The sequence below is a fragment of the Prunus mume genome, linkage group LG5 (assembly GCF_029339155.1).
Source record: "Prunus mume cultivar Tortuosa linkage group LG5, ASM2933915v1, whole genome shotgun sequence".
Taxonomy (NCBI): Eukaryota; Viridiplantae; Streptophyta; class Magnoliopsida; order Rosales; family Rosaceae; genus Prunus; species Prunus mume.
This window is the reverse complement of record NC_142702.1, coordinates 12,325,370-12,345,749: the sequence shown is the minus strand read 5'-3', so window position 1 is coordinate 12,345,749 and position 20,380 is coordinate 12,325,370. Positions and strand designations below refer to the sequence as shown.

Sequence of the window (20,380 nt, the reverse complement as noted above, 5' to 3'; positions counted from 1 at the left end):
ACTGGCAAAAGCTCTCGTATCTCTACATATGAGAGGTCCTTAGATCACTTACTCTTCAACATTTGAAATTTGAGAGAGAGCTTGAGGAAAACCCAAGCTAAGGGTACTAAGGTAGCGTTTGGTAGTGTTTAAATTTTTAAAAAAGCTGCTTTAATAAAAATTTTGCCAAACCATGGTGTTTGGTAAACCTCAGAAATCAGCTTTTAAAAAAAATTGTGGTCAATGACCGCTGTTTTTCCAAAGCAGTATAACCCACTTTTAAAAGCTGCTTTAAAAAAAATTTAACCGGTGGTTTAATGAATGTTTTACTTTCCCATAATGCCCTCACTTATTTTTCAAATAGACAGTCCTTGTCCCTCCAATACAAATCGAGCGACACAGCAAACTCCTATTCTTCTCCATTCTGCAGACTCCCATTTTCTTCTTCATTCTGTTCATTCACAACCATCCCTCTTTCTATTCGTTCAAACTCACATCCCTTTTTCTATTCATTGTCTGCAACAAACCCCACCCAAGCTCCAACCACAACCACAACGTCCGACCATGGGCTGTAGGCGGCGGCGATACGAGACAAGCACGATGGCGAGCAGCGATGGCGAGCAGCGATGCAGCGATGATACGATTTAAGACTCCACGGCTTGGGTGTAGACGCGATGGCAGGTGCAAGGAGGGCGACTTCTGGGAGAGGGAGAAAAATAGAACAAGGAGAAGGAGTAGAAGAGAAAAATTGCAGAGAGAAAGGAGAAGAAGCAGGTGACAGGAGGAAGGAGAAGAAGAAGATGAAAAAGAGGCAGCTGAAAGAGATGCAGAGATCTGGGGGAAAAAAGGGGTTCCCAAAAAAAAAAAAAAAAGATACAAAGAGACGAAAATGTTCCGACTCAAAAAAAGTGTAAATTAAAAACAGAAAAAAAAATGTAGCTTAAAGTTTTTTTTTTTATTTTAAAGAAGAAAAAGAAATAAGAAAACGACAAATAATTTTATCATGATGCATGTCCTTTTTTGTCATTATACATACTTAAATCAATTTTGATAAAAATTTACCAAACACTTTTATTACTCACAACACTTTTTCAAATATAGTTTACCAAACGCCTAACTGATTTTTTTCACAGCTGATTATTCTTGCAGCACAGCAGAAGCAATTTTTTTTAAAAGCACAGCAATGCCAAACTAGCCCTAAGATGTCCACATTGAAACTACCGCTAGAAACAGGCAATTTGGTGTAGAGGACAGCACTAACCCGAACATAACCCTACAAATATGTATGGTAGGTAGCTAGGTGGCTGGTTGAGAGAGAAAAAAAAACTCAGGAAAAAATAATAATAATAAAGCTGTGAAAATGCCAAACAAACCCCAACATATGAAGCAATAAGCATCCAGAGAATTGAAGCTGCAGGCACAGCTATATTGGTTATGAAGGGGACGCGGGGGCAGGATACAGTTTACAAATAGATGCTCAATAACCTACACATTTCTTTTTCTATATGGAGGCTCATCAATATGATTAAATTATGAAGTCTTACAACCCAAAAGTTGGGAAAAATTGGGGAAAACTGTACATACTAGATTTCTTTAACCTACAGAGATTATTACCGTGTTGTATGCTCCAATCTTATTGTCCACAATTCGACAGTAATTTGCACACAAAAATGAAGAGATCTGCTTCTCCTTCAGGCTACTTGTCATGTAGGAGCAAAGTAACACAGCTCGCTCCAAGATAAATAAATTTCTCTGGATAGGAAAACCCGCTCCAGCTTGCCTCTATTGCGACTTATAAGATATACTACAAATGGTAAGTCACCAAAATAAAAGCATCTTACACTGTACAAATGGTTAGCTGCAGATGCCAACACCGTCAACCCATTGCTTTATTGAACGAAGCTCCAGTTACCCTCACAATAAATAAGCTGTAATTCCACCATGGCGAACTCATTGTTTTATTGAACGAAGCTCCCAGTTACCCTCGCCATCAATGAGCCGTAATTCCAGAGCATGGAATGGAATTAGAGCAGGACGCTGAGAACATGCGAAAGAAAAAAAATTATGAAACTCAGAAGTAACTATGGTATAAAATTTTGAGGGAAATAACTAACATGAGGGAACTAATCACAAGAATATCCAACAGAGAGGCATTAAATCCATTGGTCTTTGCATTCCAACGATAAAACTAAATAAAAAAAATCACACAAGGCGACCTGATCTGAACCAGATAAAAGTCCTATAAAGTTATCTCATGTACACCAAAATGCAGAATGATGTACACCTCCATATAGTTATAGTAGTACTTACTTGTGAGGAGGTAACAACTGTGATACCCATGTCTTTTGCAAGCCGATAAAGTTGTTCTTCAACATCAACGCTCGTAGCACTGCCATTTATTCAAAAAAATAAACAAGGAAAAGGGAAAAAGAATTAAAAAAAAAAAAAAGAGAAGAAGACATATATGTAGAACAAATATTAGATAACAGACATTTCTTTAGAGTGTAAAACGAAAAGACAAAAAAGAATGCGGAGCTGTCACGTACTTGGTGCATTCATCAAGGATGGCAAATTTAGGCTTGTGAAAAAATAGGCGTGCCTTGTAAAACACAAAGTATCAAGTCAGACAGCAAGCAAATCCTTGAAAGAGAATAAGAAAGTTCATGTTCAAGCAAGATTTGAAACTATCATATTTGCTTACCATGCCTAATCTCTGCTGTTCTCCAAGGGAGAGAGTGTCCTCCCAATTCAGATTAGCATCCCAACCACCTTCTTCCCTTTCCAAAAGATAACTCAATCGGACATTCTCCAGAATAGTTCTCAACCGCATGTCTAGAATATTGGTGTGCTCAGAAGATTTTTCACCTGAATTGGAACAGTTACAATTTTCAAAACCCGATTGTGGAAAAGAGAATTATTATTATTTTTTTCTAGGTTGTTAGAGCACAATTTAAAAGGATAAGGTGTCTATTATACATGCTAACAAGGTATGTAGACTCATTTCCCCAAACTTCGTTTCCCTTTCTAATTATATTTTATGACATTAAATCAACATCTTTATAGTTGGATACTACTGTACAGATTAGCATTTGAATACCGTCTGGATGTCAAAAGTGCTTTGTTGCTGCTACAATATTCCATAGGATTTGGATCACTAAACCTGCTGATTACAGTTGCACGTCCTATTAAATGAAGGCAAGATATGGCTTTTCTGGCTATGCTTGGTGCACTCTGCGTGGTGGCCTCTAGGAGGCAAAGATCAATTATTTCACAGCTGGGATCTGTCTAAGGATCTAGATAGTTCATTGAATATTTTGGTGATTAACAACCAGCGGACAGAAAGAAGAAATAGGTTTTGGCATCTGTACTTTACATGAAAGCTAGATTAAACACAAATCGAGAATTCAGAAGAACTGGTGTTATGACAGGAAATAAAAGAGCTTCATAGGGGAATGAAGGAACCCAGTTAGTCCACTCATTAGTTAAGTTTCAAGGTCCTTTAGATTTATACTCATTTTCCAGCCTATAAATTTGTGCCCTAATTCTGTACTGAAGCCAATTCTATATTTGGACTTCCTACTTTCATTTGCCAATGTGTAGAACACCAAAACCCTAATTATTCATTTTTTGAAGGGATCGACCATTTTCTTTCACTACATAGCTCCACTCTTGCTCTTGTCATTCTCTTCCTTCCACCTGGAGTCTTACCTCTCTTGTCTCTATTAATTACAGATAGTTTCTTAATCATATCCTTTCTAAAATTGATTTCACTTAAATTTAACATTTCAAAACCTCATTTGATTCCTAGTTTCCTGAAATATGGGTTTTCTAATAACTACTAAGGATAGTTCATATGCTTATTACCACTTTTATCCTTCTAAAAAATCATTATACAATTATAATCTTTTTTAATAAAAAATATGAAATTGTATCTCTAGAACTCAGCATATGAAGTTTTTATTAAACATTGCAGAAAAGCATAACTTTTACTAATTTGAAAATAGCTCATTCTTTTCAACCTTGCACCTACTCCATTTTATTTATAACAGAGAAATTTGAGTGCTAGTGATAATTTTAATTCATTAAATTATCCATTCCCTTTAAAAAGAAAAAAAAAAAAAAAAAACTTGCAAGTATTCCGTATTCTGTTAATGAGTGCAAAATATATATAAACAATGAAATGAACACTTCAATCCCATACTTAATAAACCACGTCTAAATAAGAGAGAACAGAAAATAATAAGCATACCAGAAGCTGATATTATGAAAGAAATTCACCTTCTCGATACAACTTCAATGCCCTTAACTCAGCCTCCTCAAAAGATAGAGGATATATAATTTGATCCCTGAGTGTTCCCAAACATGTATAAGGCCGCTGAGGAACATAAAATACTCCACAACCAGATCCAACACCTTCTTTAACATGTTGTGATGGTTTAGTGATTCTTCCACTCGTGATGGGCCAAAGACCTCTAAGAACTCTAAAGACAGAACTTTTTCCACTCCCATTTGGACCTTCAAGCATTGCATACGCCTCAGATATAGATTTTCGTAGCAAGATAAAGATATTAATACTATGAGAACAAGGAAAAAAAAATTACACACTAACCAGTAACAAGCAAGCTTTTCCCAGGTACTATATCACATGTTAACTCCCTAGCCAATATCTTCTGTGATGGGGTGATGATATTAACTTCTGAGAAGGTAATGACATCTTCAGAATTAAAATCTCTCCACTTAGATGGTGACTGAGTGTCAGCTTCGGAAGCCGCTGAATAACCAACAACTATGCTTGCATGAATGAATAAATGTCAGATAACTCAATATAAAAAAAGGTAAATTTAGATTTATTCTAATTGAATTATCTGTACAACGATAAAAGAATATTCACTTAGAAACACAAGTAAGAAGATAGGCCTGACATGTTACAAAATGCAAAAACTTTAACACCTGAAAAATTAAGAACGAAGAAAACTTAAAGAAAACTGAGTGGAAGTGAGGTTTTCTCAACGGGTCCTGTCTGGAAGAAAGATGGGATGTCCTGTTTAGAGAATAACTATATATCTACATATGTCTGTTTCATATATGCCTTTGTAAGATCTTTATTTTTTTTTTCATAAATATTATTCAGGTTATTTGTCAATGTTTCAGGCCACGGAAACCACCATTGCCCAAGGCATTAATTGTAAGGACCAAAACTTGTTTGATCAGTATATTTGTCTGCTGACGGAAAGTTGTGAGCAACTAGTGCCCCACAAAGTTTTCCTTATCCAGTAACTGGTTAAAATAATACAAATTTATAAATAAACCCAATCCTAGACATGTATTTATAAAAAAAAACCCAAACATTATTTAAACATAGAAACACACCCAAAATCAACCCCAAAATCAACAATTGTATATTTTTTGGGTGTGTTTATAAATGGGTTTTGAGTGTGTGTAATGATGGGTTTTGGGTGTGTTTATAAAGTGTTTTGGGTGTTGGGTTTTTTTATAATTTCAGTCCCCATTTTGGGTGTTTTAGTGAAACTCCCTTAAAATAATATGGAAATGCAAGCCTGTCAAATTAACAATATGCTTCACATCATAGAAGCCATCATCATGTTAGGCATTAATTTGAAATAAGCACTCTCTTGAATGAATTTCACCTTTGATGGAGAGCAGGAGATGCTTTCATGTAAGTGGTAACTCATAGGAATGTGAAAAATTCAAAATTATAGATACCGAGGCACAAGTAATAGGGGAGTACCAGTAGCACCAAGCTAAGGCGCACAAGTTTTATCAATGCATCTGAAACTATTGGACAAACTACCCTTGAACAAATTCTATAGACATGATTGTTGTTAGGATCAATAATACCATAGATAAATAATTGGCAAAAGAGTCTTCAGTTGCTATAAATGGACACAGCCTCTCAGCAAGTGGCTAAGGAAGCCCAAATCTGACCCTTCCCAGACCCCACAATGTTGGGAGACTAAAGAAGCATACCACCTTCTTGTATTTATAACAATCCATTAGAATCTAACTACATCTCACTCAAAATCATTATTAACTTCCCATCTACAAAGAGACACAAGGAACAGATCTTAACTGTTATCCTGAAATAGATGGTCAACATCTAATTAAATAACAAAGCATTTAAGAAAAACTCTATAGAAAAGGAAAAAATTGCTATACAAGTCAGTAATTTAAATTCATAAAAGTGATAGTCATTGAGCGAGGAAGATACAATCAATCTGAAAATGATGTAACTCTAACACGGTTGTTCAGGAACATAGAAAATGTACCAGATTGTGCAGCATCTAGAAGCTCTTCAAGCTCAAAAATTCTGTTGATGCCACCAGAGAGTTCAAGGAACTTTCTATGCAGTTCAAGAATGTCACCGAAAGCTAAAAAGCTTTGAGATACAACAGATGCTAAGAAACGCAATGCATGTGCCAGCTCACCTGAAAATGTTATAACATTTGTGATATATATATATATATATATATATATTATTGTAAGTGCATCTTTACAATAATCACAAGTAAATCCACCTTGAGTGGATATTAATGCTCGGTCTCCCTTGTGTTCGATGGCATATAACAAGCTCAACCCCCAAGTCACATTATGTGGGAGTTGTTTCGTGGTAAAATCATCCAGAATTCCAAACAACCATTTCTTCTTTAAAAGAGACAAGGAGTGATCGAGAAGTTCTTTGAATTTTGATTCAACCATCTGTTTAGTAATAGAAAGGAAAATCAATTAATTTACACGTATAACGCGTAAGTGGGTACTCAAAGTACAAACAATTCATAACAATGTTGAAATTTATTTGTGAACATATATAAGTTTCATAATTTGTTAAGTTTGAGATGAAACAACTCATCTATAATGTCATTTGAATTGTGTGATTCATTCCTTTATTTATTTTTCTTTTAACTTAGTGATAAAGGAAAAGTGAATAAAATAATGAAGGGATACAAGAGAACACATCAGGGAGCAGAATGACTTGCATCGTTTCACTTTATATATGATTTGGACAAAATACTGAATTAGATCTGCTCAAGGAGATGGTTGCCTCCCACAGTTCGATCTCATCACCTTTATATACCATTAATTACTTAGCCCACCAATTCCAGCCAAAGTTTAGTCTCATACTCATTTGTTTGATTAGATGAGTACAAAAATGAAACTTAACTATTAGGAATATTTGTATCAAATTCATGGGCTGCATCATATAAAAACTAATCAATAAATCCAACCAAGGGGAAACAGTGGTTCAACAGTCAAATATAAATTTATATTTACAGAAATTCCGTAAGCATGTATGCAGCAAGTCAATGACGATTCTTTAAGATAAAAGCATAGAGTTCAAACAAAGACATGAGGATTTCAGGAGGCTTACAGCTTTTTCTCTAGAACCTCCCCCAAAGAAAGCAATAGATTCAGCATGAGCACGCAGTCTCTCGTGCATAAACCTAGTTTAAGAAAATTGTCATATTTGAGAGTGATGTTTACAACACTGGCTCAGCATCAGCAATATAGGAATCAACTAAAATGAAGTTACCTGAAGGTTCCTTCAAGTTGTTGCTCACGACTTGCCAAATCACCAAATTCAGGGGTAACAGCCCTCAAAAAGCCAAGACCCAGCAACATGTAAGCATACAATATAGCAACACCTCTCCGACCAGTCAAAAGCTTCATTCTCCAGGTGAACCTTGTAAATAGCAACAGCACCCAAGAGTAAGATGAAAAAGAAAAATGAAACACCTAGCATTTGGCGATCCGCCAACAACAACAACAAAAAACCACCAATAAAAGAAGCCAATCCAACTTTCAGAAACTCAAATAAGAGGATCCCGAGAAACAAAGCCCAGTACAATTTTGAACTTAAACTAGGTAAAGAGCCAGAGCTCACCAAAGAATGTCCACAGAAGGCTTTACCATTCCTGTAACCAGTCCCGACAAGTCAGTAGTTAACTTTTCTAGGTCCTGAGTTATTCTCTGATCAGCATCTATCTTCTTGCTTGACATGTTGAATACCTACAGTATATAGCATTGACCATGAATCTGGTACCATTCTCATATTTTTATTTATTAAACAGCTTAAAAAACATACAAACGCTGCCAACAGATCAAAATAATATCAGCATGTGAAAAGATTTATGGATATGCACAACTTTAAGCAACATTTTAAAAAATCCTCAACCAAAATAAAAATAAAAATAAACACTTCCAGAATTAGATGAATATAGAAAAAACCCCAAGAAAAGAAAATTGATCAAACATTTCAGTATGGCTACCTTATAAAATGCATTATTTCTTAAGTAATTTTTGAGTAAATGTTGAGTTAAACGAATCCTCCACCCAAGAGCCAGCCTGGCTGTCAAGTGCCTACGCAACAAAAACAGAATTCACATTATGATAAGAGGATTCTCACTTAGTTCCTTCATGAACCAAGTTTTAAACACACATATACATATACATATGATAAGAGCACCATCGGGTTGTGGCACACATGAAGTCTCATGATTAGATACCCTTTAAGGATGATCTCTACAAAAAATCAGTCAAATTGGAAATTGGTTGGTCATGTTCATCAGAATATACAGCCTCAACTAGGTGAACAAGAGTTTCCAATTTCGCTGATATTTTGAAGGGATCCTTGAAGGGGGCCTAAAAGAATAGATGGATCGAATACTGGAAGGACATGCAGAAGACAATGTGTTCCTTCCCTCTCTAGAAGTTTTGGCAACAGAAAAAGATACTCGGAAAAAAAAAAAAAAAAAAAAGGAGAGAGAGAAGGAAAAAAATATTCTGCAGCTTCAACATGTACACTTCAGTAAAGTTATACAAAAAGAAGAAAACATATTCCAGTAAGTTCAAAAACTATAAAGGTTTTCAGATAGTTTGCAAAAAATAAAAAATTCATACAAATCTATAGTGGTTAAGAAAATTTTAGAATCTATTGAATACTGAAATTACCTTAAAGAAGGTGCAATGAAGGATGATGCAGCACTCTGCAGAACACTAACGCCAATTAGACGAATAAAGGCTGCCTTATCCTGCTCCAAAACAAATTTCACAGTGGTTCCTGCATAAATTAATTAACCACATAAATTGAGAGTGTAACAAGGAATTACAAGATAAAGTTCGGTTTTGGCCCTCAATATAGCCTTCTGTTTCCCCAGAAGGTTGGAGTTTATCTGTTACTGCCATTTGGTTAGGCTGGAAAGTCGATGTGTGTTAGGTGTTCTGTTTTGTTCGGGTTTCGTTTTAGCATTAATGCATTTGTATTACTACTTTGTTTTCTTTGTAGTAAGTCATACTTTCCTTCGAACTGTACAGTTTTCAGCAATTAAATTTGTCTTCTTTTCGAAAATAAACAAGCAAATAAATGAACCACAAAATTGCATGATCTCTCAAATACTCATATGCTTATTAAGGGAAGAGAAAATACCATTTAAGGAAGCAATACGATCTGAAATCCATGTTCTCGATACCACGAGAAAAGCAACTGCAAGCAGTTGTGCTCCTTGTTTATCAAGAACTGTGGGAATCTGAAATAAAGAAATATAACTTCAGGGTCTTAAAGGATGGTTAGAAGTTAGAACACAGCCTGCCATAAATAAGATGATGGGCAAAGGAAAATGAAGTGACAACCACAATCAGGATGCCTCAATAAAAAGCAATACAACCAACAATCATCAAATATACTACAAAACAAGAGGACAAAAGATTTAAAGTTACAGGGAACAGAACACAATTTTATTAGCAGTGAATCAAGGTGAAAGGTAGTGCAACCTTTAGTCTTTTACCATGAATGTTATTTCATATTGTTATGTGACCTTAAAGATACATAATAAAAAAAATCTCAGCAACAGATATTCTTAGTCATTTCAGGTTATTTATTTTTGATGGGTTACTGGAGGCATTGATGAAACTATTGTCATACAGAAATCCTTATAAATTGATGATACATGGAAGTAAATGTGATCTAGAGGAATTAAAATATACCTAAAAATGCCAACAATAGAAACCTACCATTTATCACTATGATGGCAGACAGCAGAACATCACATAACATTCATCTGTAACGTGATTTGAAGTAACAGAACAAAATACTCACCAGTACTTTGAACATGGCTGCTACTCTCAATGGCAAAGCTCGAGGATCCCTTTGGAGCTGTGGAACAAATGGATGTGTAACATTATGATCCTCGGAAGGAGAAACTGCTATCACCTCACCGATGTAAGATTGTGCCTTCGAATTTGAAATTGTAGAATCCTTCAAATGAATTAACAAACAGATTTGTTAAACCAAAACAGTCATATATCCAGAATCAACATAAAAAATTAAATAACAAATTCACTCAGACCTTTCTAGTCGTGGCAAATGCACGTTGAACTGTCATTGCATCACTCTGTCGGGTTGTCTCAGACAACATCATATTTCCCCCACCTTCATTAAGGAGAGGAGAATCCTCCCTGGAATTATAAGGGAAAATTCTAAGAAAGAAAGATCTACTATATCAAAACTAATAGAAAAAAATGGTGTAAGATAACAAAACTTGCAACCCAACCTTTTGAACTGAACACTCCAACCACCTTCACCATCCAAGGACAACACCACATCATGAAATGCAACTAGAGCCGGACGATGTGAGATAGTAATGCATGACGTTCCCATCGCTCGAACTTTAGCACAAAAACGTTCCTCCATATCAGTTGTGACAGCACTTGTGCACTCATCAAGAATTGCAAATTTAGGCTTATGATAGAAAAGTCTAGCCATCCCCAATCTTTGTTGCTCCCCAAGAGATAATTCATCACCCCAATTTATTTCTTTCTCAGGTGGATACCGGTCTAACAAATACTCGAGGTCAACCTTCAAAACAGAACACAAAAATTCCCGCCAATAATTAGGTCAGCATATAAACTTCTAATGGAATCATCACAATATTTAGGATCTACACATAACAAAAATGACAAGGAGGAAAAGGATAAAATGGAGAAATCACATTTCTCAATAACTCCACCATTCCACTGTGTGTAAGTGGTTCAACCTCTTGATCTACAGTAAGAGGATAAATCAACTGGTCCCGAAGTGTTCCAACAGCTGTGTATGGTCTTTGTGGTACATAGAAAATTTCTTTATTGAGATCAGTACCAACACCAGGTTTCACAATATGGCCAGATACCAAGGGCCAGAGACCTCCTAGAACTCGGAAAAGTGAGCTCTTCCCGCTACCATTTGGACCTTCAGTAAGATTTCAGTATATTATAAGTTCAATGTACTTATCAACATACACACACATAGTCATAGTAAAAGTTCAACATATCAAAATCAATAGATACTTTGACTTACACACAACACATATTATAAGTACAACATGTCAAAGTCAGCATATACCTTGACAGACAAACAGACAAACACATGCAGATTGAATCTTAAGGTACTATTTCTGCATCCCCCTAACCAAATCTACCCACATTAGGATTGCTTGTTCTATAATGGCTGACCAAGTTTGATGGATTTGCTCTTTGAGAAAAGAAGTTCCGCTCCTGGAGAGGAACTTTAGGACACCCTCAGGGAAATGCACCCGGTGCGTACCTAATCGAGTAGCTCTAGAAGCATGTGTACAAGCACTAATGAGAGACATGATATTGTTCGTGAAGGCTTTGAAGCCCCAACACCATGGTTCGCAGCCACATGCTCTAACCCTCATAGCTACAGGCCCCACCCCATCTCCATTAGATCTGTTCCTGGAACTACCATAAACACACACATACTCACTCACCCATTTTATAAGTTCAATATGTCAAAATGAGCAGATACTTTGATTCCAAAGGCATGTAAACTATGAAGAAAGAAGAAGAAAATGTAAACAAAAGTCATGCATATAGCACCCTAAACTTATTTTTGTAATTTAAAAAACAAAGTGAATTGTACCATTAATTACATACTCTGGAAGACTACAATTAGTCCAGAAACCATGCTTCAAAACCACCTACTAAACAAGCCACCACCAGAAGTAACATTAAGAGATAAATGAAGCTAAATGTTCGGTTTCAGGCTACGCAGTGTTGTACAGTAATTTTTGGTTTTTAGCAAATCACACTTAAATAAATAAAAAAGGGAGTAAAGGGGCACAACAAAATGGTGTCGTTTGGGTCTAAAATTTTTCAAAACAAAAAATTAAAAATAGAACCTCAGCAACTAACAGTGCACCTCGCCTCTGTCATGTATGCCAAATTTGACATCTGCTATACAGGCAGTGCCTTGAGACAATTTGCTGACTCATTGTCACGACGTCACGACGTGTGCTTAAAGAACGCTTTGCAAAATGCTGGTAATTTTTATTCATTTATAGATCTACCAAAATATTATCATGTAAAACCAAATTTTGCTTTGCACTTAATAATACAATTGAGGCAGAAACTGGCAAGAAACACAATAGATAAGAATGTAAAGACAGCAATGACACACAGGAAACAAGTGCAAATAGAACGAAATAGCACCATAGGACACACAGTGGTTACCTGTAATCAAAAGATTAGATCCTGATTCGACCCTAAGTGACAAATTATCCACCAAAACATTACCCGTGGGGGTAACAACCTGAAAAACACCTTCACTATAAAACCATATAATGGACAAAAATGGTACAACCAACAGGTAGAAATTTTAGTAAATTATACACACCTTGACACCAGCAAATTCAATGTAATCAGCTTCACTAAAGCAATTTCTGCTCCCAGAAGATTTACCATTGACCACACTTAGCTCTCTTGATATGGCCAATAATTCATGAATGCGATCAGCATAACCACTGTGAAGAAAAAAAAGATGGGTCAAATTAGAAAGATTCAGGGGCACAGGGCATGCTTTATGACCATACATACAGAAAGACACCTTTGAGTGAAACCTTATACTTGTAACTCATAAGAAAATAAACTACAATTTATTTTATTCATACAAAAAGTTCCATTTTGAAATTGCAAGAGTTACCAGAGACAATTTCCTACTTCCAATTCACCCAAAATCAGTTACCTGAGACGATTAAGCCGCCTTGAACTTATAGAAAGAGTTCCCAAAGACTGAAATAGTGAAATTATGACACTAGTATGATATCTTAAATTGCTTAACATCTCCGCGCGGCCTAAAGTTGAAGTGTCAGGCCTCAGATGGCCTGAGAAGAAGGGCTCAATAATCAGTATAACAGCCACTGTAGCACCAAGATATTTCAATAAAAAATCTTGAATCATGCCAAACCACCAATGGTCATGAAGGACAACACGCATATGCCCAATCAGAGTTTCAAACTTCTTCTTAATATGAAATTCTTCCCTACTTTCTCCACCATAAAATGCCACACTTTCTGCATGTGTCCTTAATCGTGAATGAAGTTGTCGGTACTCCCCTTCCAATTGTTGTTCTTTGGACATTAGTTTCCCAAAAGCAGGAGAAAAATTTCTTATCGTGGCCCCTGCTCCTATTACATATGCCTGAAAGATAAGAGGTTCAGCTGGCAAACTACAAATGACGATATTTACCATCTTAACTGAAAGTTATGAGAAGGTGATCAGATTGACAAGACATCTAATCTATTTACTCTAAGATTCGCAAATTAGTGCAATAAATAATTACCAATATCCAGAAAACATATTTAGGACTGGCGTAAGAACACAGCCGCCAAGTATAAAGCAAACCATCAGTGACAGCTGTCAAATCATCCTGTACAATTTCACTCAACTCTGAACAGAACTTTGGCACATCACTTGCAATTCTTTGTTCAGGATTAGTTATCCGACCATCGACATGAGACATTTTGTAGTATGCGATATTCTGAGAATCAAACAAGAATTAAAACACCAAAAAGAATAATCACAATGCACAGATAAGGCCCAACAATATAATGCATACCAATAAAGACCCATATTTTCTTGGTCAGCTTACAGTGAGAGGCAAAGATATTAAAGCAAATTTGCATGTTCTTTATGAAACACAATCCATTTTCTTCCAAATCAATATTCAAGAGTAATAGCAATCGAACTCGAATGAAAATTAACTATAAGATCATTAAAAGAAAAGGGCATCTGGACACTGAACTCTCCACCAAATCAACGTACAAATTATTTGTAGACTAGAAATTATATTCTTTAGAGACTATACTAAAAATTGACACTCTAAGAAGAAAAAAGTTTCTAAGGAGTCAAAAGACGCAAAACAACATGATATGAATGGTAGCCAGTCTCCCAACTCAAAATCTAGTTCAAAATTACACTGAAGGATGTCATCAGGATTTCCAAAAACTAGGCAGATCACCACTTATATGTTGCAATAATTACAAAACCAAATTGATAATTAGGATTGCCACTTTTTAAAAGTCCTGGAGGACAGATCAGGAGTTGCCAGCTTTGGAGAATGCTAAAATATTGAGGAACTTGAAGGGGAGATAGAGGTCTGGTAAGCAGTTAGTCTGGTAACATCTTTGGTCGCTGTGCCTTTATTCAATTCATTATTCCAATAAACCCCCTTCATTATTTATCTTGAGCTATTTTTTTATGAAGACATGCAATCTATTGACTTTTCCTCTCATTCCAAGTACATTCATCAATCAGATAAGACTAGCAAATAGAGATTCTCAAAGGCCATGAATTTAAATGGAAAGGATTTAGTGATAAACACAGAGGGATTTACCCATTACAATCAAGGCATGTACTAAAACTACTTGACATTTTCATGGGAATTTGAAATTTATGTGAAGAAGTCAAAATTAAGTACAGTAAGGTGACTGAAAGAACTTTTTATATATCAACAAATAATCAATACTTAGAGAAACAAAACAACCGCTGGACTTTCCCCCTCAAGATGAAAAGATAGGTAGCACCCTTGCAAACATTCTTACACTAAGATAATAAAAGCAAACAGAAAAATTTCTTAGTCACTGTTGATTCAACTTAAATAACACAGGCATAGGCTTGAGTAAATGGAAAATACTGCAGTAAACAAACTTCAAGGAAATAATATCACAACAGAAATCAAGTCAATTAGGTATCTCATTCTTGATGACTTCTTTACAGTTCTTCCTTTTCTTGATGTATTGGCACCAGTATAATATAATAAAACCAATGTTGATCACAAATATTAACAAATCAAACATGAAAACTGACACGGTTTCCATATTTGTTGAGTATAAAGATGTGAAGCCATTTGAAAGAAAATATAAAGAAAGCAACTCAAGGTGAGAGGAAGACTAGAACACAGTGCATTATTAAGTAATAAGCAAATAATAATTAAAAAAAGGTAACATCAGTGCATAGTAAAAATAACTACCTCAAAATAATGGGAATGAATAAGTTTTGTCAATATTTTTCTGAACCGCAGACTTAAGGTCCCTGTGATATACTTTGAAGTAGAATGCATGGTTGAGACAAGAAAACATAATAAAATATTTTCAGAGATCAGTCGAAGAAATAATGGCACGCGTCGAAGGAAAGCTGCACGGAATAAAAATCCTTGAACTTTTGCTAGCCTGTTGCTCAAAGCAGTTCGCAACACCTGCAAGCAAAATAAGTGTTGAGATAAGCACATATGCTCCACATTGAGAAGATTGACCAAATCCAAGCTCCAAACTATAGGTATTCCATAGAAGCAGAAAATCGAAATTTAGCTCGCTTTCCATTAAAGTTCTCTTTTATTCATATATTGTCCAAGATTAACAAATGCATGAAACCTTTCTTTGCAACTTCTAATGATCATCCTCCTCCAATCCAACTAATATACACATTTGCTTCATGTAAAAGTACAAGTGCATGTTATTAGGTTGTGAGAGGGCAATGGGTATGCAACGGGTGTGTGCGTGTATACGCATGCATGCTTGTAAGGGAATGCACCTAGGTAAAACCGTCAGTCAAAACGATACATGTAGCAATATCATGTTAATGAAGTAGAGGCCATGCATGAGCACTTTCAAGACTAATACAAGGCCAGCTGTTGGCCATAGATCATACATTATAATATAATATACTTACAAGAATCAATCATATTTAGATTTCCCATATGCTATATGCAGAGACATAACTGTCGTTTGATTTGTATGGTGACCTTCTCATTATTTTTTTCTTCCTTTTATAAGAATTACAAAAGCAATACACAATACATCCCTGGTGTAGCTAGGACATAGGCAATTTAACAAAGACTGCAAAACAGAGCTGAGAAACATACCTATCTATCATACAATATAGCCTGAAAAGAACTATCCCAAAATTCTAAAGATACTGACGCCCAAAGGGAAGCCTAAAAATGAACTCTGTCCAAGAGAAGATTCTAAGACCTCACAATTTTTTGATTTGGAAGTGTTTGGTTGGGGTTACAATTACTTCAAAAAGGCATCAAAATTTGTAGTTTTCAGTTTAATTAGAGTTCCTTTTGGAAAAGGAAACTTAAACAAGGCTGATTAATGAAATTTTAAGCAACTACGCTTACTTTTAACGGTGATGCCACATTGAAATTCTTGAAGGTGAGACTCCTAGAAGAATTTGTATGATTCTAAAGAGTCCCTAGATTTCTTATATTCTTTGAATTCCTACCACACCCTTAAAATGTTTAGAAGGGACACAAGGAATCCACTCTGCCACAGTGAAAACAGCTCTTCCTCCCTATTCTTGTCAATTGTTATATTACTGTCACACTAAACCACCCAGAAAAATGCAAAAACAGTTCAACACCACAGGGTAAAACTGTTCATCTCGACTCACATGCCAACAAAAGTTCCTCAAGCAGAAAATAGCAGCTTATGAGAGTCGCCCAATCCAAACCAACAACCAAGATTACTATTACAATTTTGAACAGTAGAGGTATCTCTTTTGAAGCATGCCAAGGGTATTGAATTTTCCGTGGAACACAAACCAAGCTAGTAACTGAACTTTGCTAACCCCAACTCAAAATGGACTTACGAGAGCCAAAGGTAGGGAATTTTGGGTTACCCAACAAGGATATCAAAAAAAGGACTCACAAGAAAACACCCCAGATCCCTGAACACCCAAATTCTCATGTCAGCACAGGTGGGATGCAAAGAGAGGTTACTAATACAAAAAATATGTCAGAAAATTCATCAACCTCCTTATCATTAAGATTTCACCTAAAGATTAGATTCCAAGAACAAAACCCAGTAGTGAGAGAAACAAAGGAAGAAATAGTGGCCTTACAGTTCACAGAAGATCCATACAGAATTGGAAAATGTGTTTGGAAAGATGATTCACATAATCAAGTGTTCCCTCAAAAGTATTCACCCTCCCCATCCAAAGCTAATGCTCAAACCTTAGAAGCAGTTTGGCCTCTCAAGTTGCATGAAAGGGGCCATAAACAGAGATAAAATTGTCCATTAATTTTTTGAATAAGATTTACAAAAGGACTCCCAAAGACTCCAACTTCCATAGTCTTCTCTTTGGCCTAGATAGAACCAAGAGCATGTTCTCCAAGAGGGCCAATAAGTCTGTTAGCTTCCCGCCCCATGATCATTCAAGTTTCTACAAAAACAAAAGTTCCAACTGAAAGGAGAAGAAAAAGACTCTGGACACACACTTGCGAGGAATATCATGTGAATTGAGATAATCTATATAATTGAGGAAAAAATGTACAAAATCTACTACCTCCCACTCAACACTCTTCCCAAAACCTCACCCTCTTTCTGTTTCTCACCCCAACCTGACAATAAGAAATAAAAAAAAGGAAGACCTTGAGAGATATCTTTTTGAGGACATCAAGTTCGAACCAATGATGAAAATGTCGGCCATGTAGGAAGTACCTGCCTTCCAATTTAAGGATATTTCAGGGGGTATATCGATATCATTTCGGCATCAGTGTACATTGATGTTGTTTGTTTAATTTGGATTACAATAATCATTAGATTAATTGGATATGTAGTTTGATTAAATGGTTGGGTTAGTAGATGGTTATTCGATTAAGATTTAATTTGGTTCATATTTGACTTAATTAGAGAGTTAAAACAATGATTCCAGATTGTTTTTGGTTTGAATATGCATCTTCTTTAGTATTACCTTCAAAAATCATGAAAATTTTCTGGGAGGGGGGAGAAATAGGCTTACCCCTAGTATTGGTATTGGCATTCTAAAAATTTGACATATTGGACGATATATCGTCCTATCAAGCCAATATTTTCGTCCTTGGTTTGAACCACTAACCACAAATATGAAATTCCACCCATTATTGGGAAACCCATAGTTACTTCTAATGACTGCAACCCAAAGAGCCCCACTCTCCTCTTGCTGGAACCTCCATATCCACTTTCCAAGTAAACTTCATTTCTCCTTACCAAGTTCCAAACACCTAAACCCTCTTTTTCATTCACCTGTGACACCAAAGTCCATACAAACAAATCATCCCTAAACCCCTTAACTTATGCATCTCCTTACCTTTTTCCCTGAGCCTAGTCAAACCATCAACCACAAGATTAAGTAAGAAAGGAGAAAGCAAAACTTCTTGCCTTAACCCTCTTGATGCTCCAAATTTACCCCTTGGTCTCCCATTAACTACATTTGAAAAATTAACTGAGTTCAAACGCCCCCTTATCCACTTCCTCAAGCAGCCCCAAAATCCTTTCGTTCCAAATCCAATTCCAAGAAAGCCCAATCCGCATAGTCATAGGCCCTCTCAAAATCAAATGCTCAAGTGCAAACCTTTTATAGCACCAATTTGATAACTAAAAATGTTTCTTGTCAAGGTTTAAGTGCAGAAAGTAAGTTAAAAGTACATTGGAGCCACAATACAAACAAAAACTGTCAACTAGGCAACACTTTCTAATTTTAACACCCACATTTATAGAGATAAGTACAGTAAAACATTGAAATGGTTGACTTATGAAGTTTGAGTTGAAATAGTAAAAGAAAATCAAAGAGTGGTTTACTTCTGTCCACATAGCATTTCCCGCAAGGGATATTTCAATCTTGTTGATGTTCTTTTGCATACTCATAATTTAGCGTAATAGAGATTAATTCACAGCCAAAAAAAAAAAGGTAAACAAAGAAGATCAAGCTTTGTTTCTAAGATATGTACAGACCGGAAGCTTACCACTATAGAGACTAAAGCTAAAAGATCCCTCACACCCATTTGGCCCATCTCAGATAAGAGAATTGCAGCAAGAACTTGAAGCGACTTCAATCCCCCTTTCTTTCGTGGAGGTTTCTTTAACTTATGATCATTCATCATGACCTTCTCCGTTGTTTCTTCATTATCATTCAGCCCATTATAATAACCAAGAGAATCATGCTTTTTATGGTTTAACCGTGATTGGACGTATGCAGCAGTCCCACCAGCAACCACGATACCAGTGGCAAGTAGTAAAGTTTTCCTGTGCAGTAATACATTATTAGCATAATGCCTCTTATCAAAAAGACAATAATACTAGAATAATTTCATTGCCAACTTAGAGAAGACACTGAAGGCATTGAGTATAAGTAAGTTGAAGATAAAAGTATATATAGTAAGAAATAAAATACTTTCACCCTCAAACCGCACCATATGCCAGTACCCACCATAATAGTTATATGAGAACATAAGCAGAAAAATCAACACGCAAGGAAGAGAATTTGGAGAAGAAAATTCAAAAATTAGTAATTTGGAAAAGAATACAAGCAAGAATTTGAAGGCTGCACATAAAATTACGACATAAATCGTGTAGTAGATCGGATCTAGCAACACCCAGATACCAACCAATCAAAGAATCAAACCCCATCAACAGAAATAGAGAAAAACGAACACTGCCCAAATCACTACATGGGTATCAAAGAGTAAATTGAGATTCTCAGGAAACGTTTAGGGTTAAAAATGATGCAATTAGCAACGCAATAAGAGTCACTGAAACTTTAAAACTGTCAACAGAGATTGATAGATTGGTTGATTGATTGATTACCTCCTCGACGCCATGAAACTCCGGCCATGCTCAGTTAATTGCAGCAGCTGAAGCGAAGGCATGGCTGACCACTCAACAATCAAGCACCCAACTACAGCTACTGGGTGGCTCTGCTTCTTCTTCTACCTCTTAGGCTCTTCAGCTTCCCAAATGAACCGACATAACCAGCACTCTTTCTCTCCTCGCCTTTTTTTCTCCGTTTGGGCTTTTCCTCTTTTGTTGTTTTGGTTTGTGGGTTGAAATTAAAATTCTCTAGCCATGGGGTTTAAAAACGAAAAATAATAATAATGAGCGAGGGGCTTAAGATGAAAATAAAAAAGCCGACCGGGCTGGCCGAATTTGTCAGAAATTATCATCAAACTAACCGTGTGACGTTTGATGATCATGTACAATTCATGGAGGGCAGCAGCGTAGGGAGATGTGTAGGTTTGCTGAAACCGTGGAAATGCCACCTTCTGTGGCTAATTGGCTGTTTGCCTTCT

The 20,380-nt window shown here is 36.0% G+C and overlaps 1 protein-coding gene across 1 annotated transcript; it reads right to left on the bottom strand.

Annotated features, from left to right (window-relative positions):
• Positions 1-1,306: 1,306 nt before the first annotated feature.
• On the bottom strand, positions 1,307-20,136 carry ABCD1 (peroxisomal ABC transporter 1). The gene is made up of 25 exons (XM_089053678.1): positions 19,899-20,136; positions 19,058-19,337; positions 15,302-15,526; positions 13,613-13,810; positions 13,016-13,470; positions 12,668-12,794; positions 12,505-12,583; positions 10,983-11,221; positions 10,545-10,849; positions 10,341-10,449; positions 10,091-10,249; positions 9,422-9,521; positions 8,947-9,055; positions 8,265-8,355; positions 7,880-8,004; positions 7,529-7,678; positions 7,367-7,439; positions 6,516-6,696; positions 6,267-6,425; positions 4,589-4,765; positions 4,258-4,494; positions 2,681-2,844; positions 2,526-2,578; positions 2,290-2,368; positions 1,307-2,016 (listed from the first exon to the last, which is right to left on the bottom strand). Exons 1-25 carry the CDS (start codon positions 19,958-19,960, stop codon positions 1,930-1,932), a joined length of 4,023 nt encoding a protein of 1,340 aa, XP_088909804.1. The 5' UTR covers positions 19,961-20,136; the 3' UTR covers positions 1,307-1,929.
• Between the last annotated feature and the right edge of the window lie 244 nt (positions 20,137-20,380).